The sequence below is a fragment of the Pholis gunnellus genome (genome assembly GCF_910591455.1).
Source record: "Pholis gunnellus genome assembly, chromosome: 17".
Classification (NCBI taxonomy): Eukaryota; Metazoa; Chordata; class Actinopteri; order Perciformes; family Pholidae; genus Pholis; species Pholis gunnellus.
Genome location: NC_136544.1, coordinates 9931624 through 9942374, shown reverse-complemented (window position 1 = coordinate 9942374; position 10751 = coordinate 9931624). Strand labels below are relative to the sequence as shown.

Sequence of the window (10751 nt, the reverse complement as noted above, 5' to 3'; positions counted from 1 at the left end):
AAATTGGAAAACATAAAATGTTGGCAGGAAATTGCAAAACAGGACAGAAATGTCAACACAGAACATGTCAGTCAATGTCCAATTATTCACAGTCTACACACATCACTGACTGGCCTCTAATCAACATATAGCGGCAGTATTCATTAAAACTGGCAGCACTGTACAGGGATAACACTGACACATAATTCTCTAAAGCCCTCTACATCTGTCTGCATCAGTAAACATATCCATGACGCAAGTGTTATGTGGGTTTGATCATCATGGAAACTCGTTTGAGAGAGTAGGACCCCCCGTGGAACTCTGCCCAGTAGACCCCATCCTGGTAGCGGCTGCGATAGTGTCCACCCCGATACCACACACCGTTCAGATTGGAGTGGGCACACATGTGGTACCACCAGCCTCCTTTTTGGTAGTGAGCGCAGTTACCTGCGGACACAACAGAACAACAGGCTTATTAACAGAAAAGGTCAACAGAGAGCTAACAAACAGGACCAGGGGGAGAGCAGACCCGTGTAGCTGTCCTTGTCTCGATCCAGAGTGGTGAAGGCCTTATTGTTGTGCCATGAGAGGGAATCCCCTGCATTGCCGTGGTATTGTCCTAACCGCAGTCTGTACCAATCGCTCTCCGGTTCAAGGTGGAAGCTGTCATACTCTGCAAACACCTGCCGGCCCTGCCAGTCTTCCAGAGCCACCCGCAGCTTATATTGGGCCTGTTTTGTCAGCCAGTAGAGGTGTTCCAGGCCAAGCCAGTACTCTCCGTCTAGGTTCCCAAAGCCTTGCTGTAACACACCAACACACAGGTTTAATCGGAGGAAAAGTATTAATCCTGTGTTGTTCTTTTTCCCCTGACGTTATAGTGCATCAGATCAAAGTTGTCATTTTTCCAGGGAAATATTTGAACATTAGCTGGATGGATTGGAAAACAAATTGTTCACAGCATTCATGGTCTCCAGAGGATGAATCCTAAAGACTTTAGTCATCATCTGACGTTTTGGCTTTTGGGGAAATATCTCAACAACTATTAGATGGATTGCCAAGAATTTGGCAAGGACACATTCATGTCCTCCTCAGGATGAAATGTAATAACATTGGTGATCCGGACTTTCCATCTAGTGCCATCATCGGTTCTAAATTTCAATTTCGTCCAATACTTTGGTTTATGACCAAAACTAATGACATTCCCATCAGCCTCAGTTGGACTTAATAAACTAAGAGCCACCTTATACTGCTCCCACGTCCGGAAGAAGTTGACCGACCCATCCTGTCTCCTTTGGATCACCGTCCACCCTCCCTGAGCCCGACTCTGCTCACACCAGGCCTGCAGGAGGCGGTTGGCACTCTGTGGACGGAGCAGGTAGATCCCGCTGGTGGTCTCACCTGATTCCAACACATGCTGGCAGTCCCGCCACGGCCCTGAGAGGGGAGAAAAGTATATGCAACCAAGTGAGGGGGAAGGAGCCATAACAAGACTATATGCAGATACATGTTGCCGTATTATAATAACATTTTAAGATTCTTTACTATAAGGCAGAGGTTTTCAAAGTGGGAGGCGGGCCTCCCCTGGGTTTCAGTGAATGGAAGTGAAAGAATATTACATTAAATATAAAAAAAAAGATCACACAGAATAGCCTAAATGTCTGATTTGGTTAAAGAGATAGTTCAGAGATAAAGTACTCGGTGGGGGCAATTTAGGAAATCACAAGGGTGGATAGAGGTGGTTTTGGAATTCTGCTTGTGTCAGCGTCAGTAGGATCACAGATACACAGCAACGCCAGCTTATCTTTTCAGAGCTGAAGAATTTTTCCCCCAACGCATGTTGAGTGTCTCGTGTTCCAGAGATAAGAGGAACATAGAAACCTACACCGAGAAAATGTATACATGGAGGAAAATCTCCCACACAAATGACTAAGGGTCATCCCCGACAAGCATTTGCGGTCCATGCACAGCCTTTCATCAGACCTTTCATTAAGCAAGAGTTGAGTCACACACACGCACACACGCACACGCACACACACACATGGTGGAGTCACTTTGGTTCTGCTACCTAGTTGGAAAGACTGTTCAAATCCTCCAATTTGTCATTTCAAACATTCCAGTTGTGCAAGTACACGGTATCCGTGTAGTTTAAAGCTCCAAGAAATGCTGTCGTTCAAGAGTGAGTCTTCATTATAAAGTCCTCCCTCTTCTGATAAGAGCTGCTGGCTGTTTTTTGACATTGTTTAGGCATTCCCAGAGTGATAGGGCTCCTACCAGCAGGTCACTGACTCCTTCAGCCTCTGCTTATCGGAGCAGCTAAATAACTCGGACAGAAGATGTCTGCGCTTATACACATAGGTTTAAGTCTAATCGAGCACTCCTGCTCTAAGACGTGCTTTGCATTGATGTACCTGGAGTCTTTGTGACAGGGAAACTAATGAATGGAGGGTCCGTAGGAGAGTTGGTTGAGGTGGTGGGGAGGGAAACAACAGCTTTTTCCTGTTGTGGAGGAAGAGCACTTTGGTCCCTTTGAACATCATTGGCCATTTCGCTGGCGTCAGAGCTGTAATTAGGATGCACATTAGACTGGATTTTTGGTGGTTCAGTCGTCACCTGTCCAGACCAACACAAAAACAACACTCTCAGTTCCAGTTTTCAAACCTAACTTTGCAACATGCTGACCACAGTTTATTCCCTACCAGAGAGGCCTGCGTGGACTCCCTGCACTGGCACTGCTTCTCCAGGCGAGCTATAAGCTGGTTCTGGGAGCTCAACATGGAGGTGAGGGCTCCATATTTCTTCTCCAGCTCCCTGTAGTTACTGGACACCTGCAGCGCCTGACATGTCGCACCACCCACAGCAAACATTAGGATGAGTTCGATAGCAATGAGGACAAGACGCAGATGATGCGGCGCTCTGCTCACCTGTGTTGTAGCATTTAGCAGGATGCTCTCCACCCTTCGCTGCTCCGAAGCCTGGTCTTTCTTGTGAATGACTTCATGTAGCAGCTGGGCATAGAGCTCGGAAATGCGAGAATTCATGCTGTTACTCTCTTTGCGCAGGGCTCTTACCTCCATGGCCAGGGACCCCTCCTGCTCCAGCTGGCCGTGGAGCTTCTCCAGCTGCTCCTGCTGCCGTCTGAGCTCCGCCCGCAGCGCTGCCACCTCCGACTGGTTGGCAGAAGCCGACTGCGTGTTCAAACACAGCGCACCTGTCAGTTTCTGCTGTGGGACAATGAAAGTGTAGGAGCAACGGCCTCCTTTTGTGTCTGAAGATCGCGATGAACCATTCTGAGTGTCCTCGCCATGAGCTCCATCCTTCCGTCCTCCAGCTCCTGGTATGTCCACACAGAGTGTTAAGAAAAGAGTCAGACCTATTGTCAGTGTCTTCTCCATGAATGTGTTAAACTTCTGAGGATACCCTGGTAGCGGAGGAGAGGACATGATTAGAATTGCCACAGCAATAACAGCACAGAAATAACAACTGACACAAAGACATACACTTTCAAAGGGAAACAGTGTGTTGTGGGTCTTGACTGTTCACCAGATGTTTCTTTGTATACACACATTTCCCCCTGGCTGGAATTTATTAGCAGGTCAACACCAAAAGGACAACAGTCAACATCAACCAGCCAGAGTCCACACACTTCCATCTCACGGTCAACAGAGGAGTTAGCTGCACATCCAGACACAACAGCCACGGTCAACACCATAAACACACAAATCCAAATAGGTAAATATCGACATCTGACACAAGAATCTCCTCCATAACTTTCTCGCTGGTACCAAAACTACAAGTCTACACGTCAAAGAAATATTTTTTTCTGGATTTTAGAATGATTTAACTAGCTAATGAGTTATTTTGCCAAGTGCAACTTTGGATGAGTAGATTACGGTCTACATTGAAGTGGACTTTGCGTTGACTTACCGCAGCAGCTGAAAAGTGTTCAGGATGTCTTTGTTCTGCTCCAGTGTGTAGCTGCAGCTCCCAGGATGCACAGATGAAACAAAGATGAAATAAAGGCTGACGCATTTCTTTCAAAAATCACATGTTCAAGGATCAGGAAGAGTCACAAGATGCTTCTTCCAAATCAAAAGTCGTCAGTGGTCCTCCGTGAATGTTGACGTGAACCCACGTTTTGGAAGCAGCTAATCTACCTTTACTTCTCCGGAGGTTCTGTGTGAGGATCTGTGAAGAGGGAGACAGCTAATTACAAACCATCCAAATGACGCCGCCTCCCAGTACCTGCTGTTTAGCTGGATGTCTCCTCCCTCGGCCATCAACCTTCTATCCTGCCACAGACTTTATCCTATAAGGAACTAGTGTGCTGTTCAAATGCAGTGATTTACGCAAGGGCTGCAACTAATGGTTGTTGTCATTGATGGTTTTGTTCGTGGTTGATTCTATGAAATGTCATAAAATAATGACAAACGCTAACAGGGTGTCCTCGTCTTGTTTTGTACGACCAACAGTCCAAAAATCATCAAATAGGACAAAGAAAAGCATCATATGGTCACATTTGAAAAGCTAGAAACAGTATTAGTATTTGTTAAAAAACAATGATGCAATTCATTTTCCGTTGTTCAATTAATCGCCTCATCGTTTCAGCTCTTTTTCACCTATACTGCTAGTTTTAGTACTTTAATCCATAACAATGCATTTTTTCATATATTATGATCGTATGTAGTTTATGTAAAATCTTAATTCACAAAGTAAATGTTGCTGTCAGATAACTGAAATGTGTTCAAAAGTACAATGTGTGCCACCAAAATGTAGTAAAGTAGAAGTACAAAGTATCATTAAATGGAAATACTAAAGTACATAAACCTCAAAGTTTGTGCTTATAGTTGAAATTCTAATTTCTTCATTGAAATGCAGCAGCTTCTACCTGATCTGAGGATCAGACAAGTTGTTTCAACTTTCATTTATTGGAGTCATACCACTTAGAGATAAAGAAAGGCTTGCAACGTTTAACCTACAGAGACCGCAGCACACGGTACACTATTAGATGCATTAAATGTTGTTCCATTTTGTTGCAGTGATGGTCACACCCAATCTGTGATATAAAGAAGCATCAAGTTTTTGGGTGGGGACAGATCGTGCAACCAGATCGCAAAAAAAGAAACAGCATTGCACGTTTGACCTTTGAAATGCTATGACATGTGAAGCGGTGGTTACACTATTCTCTGTGGCCAGCGGTGTTGCCAGTAAACACGTTGATATAATATCTTTGATATTGCAGCAGTTGTCCTCCTGTAATATCTGCTACTGACAAAACTGCAGGACTGTCAAAGATCCCTCAATGATGGGGTGGAAGTGTGACACCTAAAATTATATTCTTCTTTGTGGTTTCTCAGCAGCTGCATGGTGTTGCTTTGCTGCCAGCTACTTGCTGGAGTTAATTACATCCTGCGATTTCAATTGCTCCTGTTCTATAAAATAAAACAAACGTTTTAGTTTTGTGTTACAGTTGTCTTTCTGCTCTCTTGAATAAAGATACAGACAACTCTCTTTCCTGCTCATGAACTGGACAACAACAACAATTGAAACAGCCACACTTTATATAGGTTAATGTTTATCATGTAGAATAATGTTTTGTGTTGTCATATTGCAGCCATGTATAATATAATTAATATATTGGTGCTGTTTTATGTGGACCAATGGAAGATAATAGGGAAAAAAAGCATTCATATTTGGCTAAAAACTATAGGCCTCCATATATAAATGGCCAAATAAATACTATTTTGTTTTGCTATTTATGTACTTCTTCTTTGTATCATATAATATTATAATAATATTGCATATGCATATGCATTCAACACAGATCTGTTCAGTTTTGTTTAGAGGTGCAAGCTGGGATACAGGTAGCTCCTTAGCACCTGTAACACACTGTAACAAAGGTATTTATTGACCAAACACGGGCAGGAGGTGTGACCATATGCAGCAGTGCAGAAGTCTTTCTTCCTAGTGTAATATTACAATGTTCACTGACTGCTATTCTTCTGAAGTGATAGCACAAAGTTGTACCTGAGGCGTTAGTACCTCCCTCGACGGTAGTTGGAGATGAAGGTGTACCGGTGTCTGCGTCCATCTAGTGGTCACAATGCAACAATGCAGGAACTGCAACATTAAAACCTTCCGTGAAATAATATATTTCAGAATAAAGTAAACACACCGAAGCAATCACAAATGAACAGAATGGATCATCAAATTAAAACATTATTTGTTGTCTGGTCCTGGCAGTTAAAAAGTGCAGCTCCATGATCTGAGTAGAAGACGACTGGATCTGGTAGGAATAAAGATCTGAGGATATTTGGATGGATGTGTGGATTCTTGATGGATCGATAACAATTACTTAACAAGTTCAAAAACATTAGTTCAAATGAATCAGTTCACATGATTCTATTTATATAGATTATACATTTATGAAAAAAATCAGCTGTCAATCGTGCCCACAATGTTTCTTAAACGAGGAAGAAAATAAGACCATACCATTTATTAAAATGAGATTTTAACAATAATTAGCTTTTATTAAAAGAAAAATAAGAAGAATCTGCTTTTATTTTGAAAACAATTACCAGAAGTCACATGGGTTTTGTTGGACTTGACAGCGCTTTAGGTCATGACGAGAAATGCCACTCTTTGTTAAGTAAAGTGGTGAGAAATCTTGCTCCAAAACAAGATTAATAGTAATTAAATGGTCATTACCAACACATCTGCTGATATTAGTGACCGCGAGTCAAAGTAAAGGGCGGCAGTTGGCTCGCGCGACTACTTATTTCGCTAGCGTGTCGGCTAACAACAGCTGCAGTTTGGGGAGGATGTCGCTTCACGGCAAAAGAAAAGAAATCTACAAATACGACGCACCATGGACGGTGTACGCGATGAGCTGGAGCGTCCGACCAGACAAACGCTTTCGGCTGGCACTTGGCAGCTTTGTGGAGGAATACAACAACAAGGTGCGTAGTGTGGTCACCATGGCTATTCATCAGCTTAACGTCAGCGAGCTAATGCTAATGCTACTTGTCCTGCGCAGCACCAAGGCTTACAAACGTCCGTTTTGTTGTTATTCCACAGTAAACACAACAGTACACGTGTAAATAGTCTGCGCGCGTGTCTGTGTGTCTGTCACAGTGCTGTCCCACAGTAACACCATATATAGCGAATGCTATTTCTAACCTCATGTCATGTCAACAGTAATTCATGATGTGTGTTTTGCTCCTGGGTCCAGGTCCAGCTGGTGGGTCTGGAAGAAGAGAGCTCAGAGTTCCTCTGCAGGAACACATTTGACCACCCGTACCCCACGACCAAGATCATGTGGATCCCGGACACTAAGGGGGTTTACCCGGACCTGCTGGCCACCAGTGGGGACTACCTGCGCATTTGGAGGGTTAGGATGTTTGATCTTAACAGGATAAGTCTGGTGATGTAGCTATTGTTTGTATGCTAAGTACAGTTACCCCTTGACTGCCTGGCCATGGGAACTACAGTCGTCAAGAAGACTTCTGCATCTGTCAGTTATGAATCATTCTCAACAGTAGTTTGAACACAAACTAGTCAGTGCTGTGTTTACTGCTTCAGCCGTGAACATAGTAGTTGTTTGAAGAAGTCTCCTCACTGGCCAAATTCTTTTGGATTCATCTCGCAGGTCAGCGACACAGAAACGCGTCTTGAATGTTTGCTGAACAACAACAAGAACTCAGACTTCTGTGCTCCGCTCACATCCTTTGACTGGAATGAAGTTGATCCGAATCTGCTGGGTAAGGACTCCACTATATAATACATAGTGAGGGGGATATCAATTGCTCTTAATTGCAAGTTTAACATGTTGGTTCATCCTGCAGGTACTTCAAGCATTGACACCACCTGCACTATCTGGGGGTTGGAGACGGGCCAGGTGTTAGGACGAGTTAACCTGGTGTCTGGGCATGTGAAGACCCAGCTGATTGCTCATGACAAAGAGGTGTGTGGGTGTCTTTGCTGTAAAACGCAGCCCCGTGTGTACACAGCCTAAAAAGAAACAAATATTTCAATCGACGTCTTGGTGTTTGTGCAGGTGTATGACATCGCGTTCAGCCGTGCGGGCGGTGGTAGAGATATGTTTGCCTCTGTGGGAGCCGATGGATCCGTCCGCATGTTTGACCTCCGGCACCTGGAGCACAGCACCATCATCTACGAGGACCCCCAGCACCACCCGCTGCTCCGCCTTTGCTGGAACAAGCAGGACCCCAACTACTTGGCCACAATGGCCATGGACGGCATGGAGGTCAGTCGGTAGCCATGTTTTCTGCGTTGAAATTGAAACGTTGGTAAGCCAAAGAAGCTTTTTTTTAAAAAAAAGTATTTAGAAAAGGATTGTGACTGAGAAGCACCTTTTCTAGAACCATAAGTATAAAAACATGAACTATTTGTTTGTTGACACTTAACCAATGTTTCACGTTACTATTTGATGTGATAGGTTGTCATCCTGGATGTACGTGTGCCTTGCACTCCGGTGGCTCGGCTAAACAACCATCGCGCTTGTGTCAACGGCATCGCCTGGGCCCCCCACTCGTCGTGTCACATCTGCACTGCAGGTGAAGGCCCCTACAGATTGTGGGATATACTGGGGGGGGGGGGGGGACAGATGCTAGCAAAGACACATTTCTCTGACGATTGGTAACTTTCATCTGAAACAGCACATACTCGTACTGTAAAGGGACCTTAAGTCTTAACTTTATCTGTAATCGGCTGTATTTTCCTGCTTTCTCAGTCTGAAATAGCTCTGTTAATGTCTTCTTTGTGTCTCATTCCCTTAGCCGACGACCACCAGGCTCTGATCTGGGACATCCAGCAGATGCCGCGAGCCATTGAGGATCCCATCCTGGCCTACACTTCCGAAGGGGAGATCAACAACGTGCAGTGGGCGTCCACGCAGCCGGACTGGATCGCCATCTGCTACAACAACTGCTTGGAGATCCTGCGTGTCTAAAGCCACGAACACTTGTACGAAGAAGAGAAGCTCCTTCTTGTTTCAGATCTGGACTTGATTTTTAGCCTTCGTCCCACTGCTTTCAAGACGAGGATGAGGTCACGAGTGAACTTTCTGAGCGTGTTTGGAGTATCGCACACCTACCCCACAATGACCCGGTTTACATTTTGTCTTTACTGCGTCGTTCTTCTATTAAAAGTATTAAGCTCTTATTTATTTTTTGCTCACAAGGTAGTGTTCAGAAGCTTTGAAATCTGAGCAGCATCCGATTTTTATACTTCTCGGTGTCATTTCAGCCAGCTGTGAGATTGTTATGAAGGGTTTAGAGGGCGTGTGCTTCATCTTTTCGAGTTGGAAAGGTTGATGCAAACTACTGGAGGTGGCAGAAGATGACCTCTCTGAGAATACGTGGGAGCCTTCTTGTCTAAGATTTTTCAAACGGGTGTTTGTCCCGTTTACTCCCACCGAACGATCGAGGCTCAAACTTGTGACCGATGAAACTTTTCTAAATTGTCAGATGACCCGAGAGGGATTTGTATCGTCTGTCATCATATGGCGTGTTTTAGTTTGGCCGTGAGGCAGCCATGTACAGCAACACTCAGAACCTACCAGAGCAATGTCGTTCAGCCCTTTGAACTCCCTTCTTCTTCTCTTCTTTAATTGTAGGAGATTGTGCTTTGAAAGCTGCATTTTCTTTTGTGTTTAAAGTTGTGGAAATGGGCGGAGTGTGAAACAACTTCCTGACCGAGTCTGCCTCTCTTTTTGTTGTTTCCAATAATTAAAGGGTCACGTCCTTGTAGCATGCCATTACAAGGCAAAACATGTACATACATATAAATATATCAACTAGAGATGTTGGTAAGACAAGTGTTCATGTTGTAGCTTTTTCATAAAGTTTATTAATGAATTTGCTCTAATAAATTGTATTCCTTCATGTCCTAGGAACAAACTTGACATATTGCTTTGTTTTGTGAAGTTGCAAATGGTTTACAGATGCCAGTTCTTATTTATTAGTAAGTATGTAAGTATTATATTGTTGCTCATGCACCGCATGAGGTCAAAGAATGAGTATAAAAAGGGGGCACCCAGATTTGAACTGGGGACCTCTTGATCTGCAGTCAAATGCTCTACCACTGAGCTATACCCCCGCATATAATGCTGTGTCACAGGTGATTGTTTTCAAACTCCTCTCACCTGTGTTTGCATAGTGAGTACCTTGGTGATGCGTTTACGAGTGCCTGCATGTGCCCTCTAGAGGCAGGATGGCAAATCATTTCTAAAACCAAAATGTTAGCAAATGACAAACCTTTATGTACCTCATTTCCAGTAATGAAAGAAATACTCAGATCCTTTACTTAAGTAAGAAATACTGCCAAAACTATGTAAAAGTACTCCATCACAAGTTAAAGTCCTGCATTTATATCCTAAGTGAAAGTGCAGAAGTATGAATAACAAAATACTTAAAATATCGAAAGTAAAAGACCTCATTTTGTTTATTTAGCCCCTGTGACGGACATAGTCATATATTACATTGTGAGATAGTAAATACCGATGCATCAATAAGTGAGCAGGATTTGACTGTTCTGTATTCAATTCATTGTCTAAAGTAGCATTACATTTAACATAGTTCAGAATTGTACTTAAGTACAGTAATTGAGTAAATGTTTTTATGTTACTTTGCACAATCGTAGAGAAGTCATTCATAACTTGCATTCTCTCATCCGTTGAGTCAGACTCGTAGTGGAGGTGTACACTTGCAGAGAGTTTATGTCTACTGTCACACAGTGCTGAATATTTCTTCTGC

General features: G+C 43.5%; 2 protein-coding genes across 2 annotated transcripts; one reads left to right on the top strand and one right to left on the bottom strand.

Annotated features, from left to right (window-relative positions):
- Nucleotides 1–241: 241 nt before the first annotated feature.
- On the bottom strand, nt 242–3371 carry angptl6 (angiopoietin-like 6; the record flags this gene model as incomplete). Its single annotated transcript, XM_079178144.1, has 6 exons — nt 242–426; nt 509–779; nt 1220–1413; nt 2388–2589; nt 2676–2813; nt 2901–3371. 6 exons carry the CDS (start codon nt 3369–3371, stop codon nt 242–244), a joined length of 1461 nt encoding a protein of 486 aa, XP_079034270.1.
- A 3230-nt stretch (nt 3372–6601) lies between these two features.
- On the top strand, nt 6602–9901 carry dcaf7 (ddb1 and cul4 associated factor 7). Its single transcript, XM_079177452.1, has 7 exons — nt 6602–6935; nt 7208–7366; nt 7625–7736; nt 7821–7939; nt 8033–8242; nt 8435–8552; nt 8775–9901. The coding sequence occupies exons 1-7, from the start codon at nt 6798–6800 to the stop codon at nt 8945–8947; spliced, it is 1029 nt and encodes a 342-aa protein (XP_079033578.1). The 5' UTR covers nt 6602–6797; the 3' UTR covers nt 8948–9901.
- Nucleotides 9902–10751: the final 850 nt, after the last annotated feature.

Excerpts from the sequence above, each read along its gene's own strand:
- dcaf7 (XM_079177452.1), top strand. The coding sequence starts at position 6,798 with ATGTCGCTTCACGGCAAAAGAAAAGAAATCTACAAATACGACGCACCA. Across the intron at positions 7,940-8,032 it reads TGATTGCTCATGACAAAGAG|GTGTATGACATCGCGTTCAG; the intron begins GTGTGTGGGTGT and ends GTGTTTGTGCAG. Across the intron at positions 8,553-8,774 it reads GTGTCACATCTGCACTGCAG|CCGACGACCACCAGGCTCTG; the intron begins GTGAAGGCCCCT and ends TCATTCCCTTAG.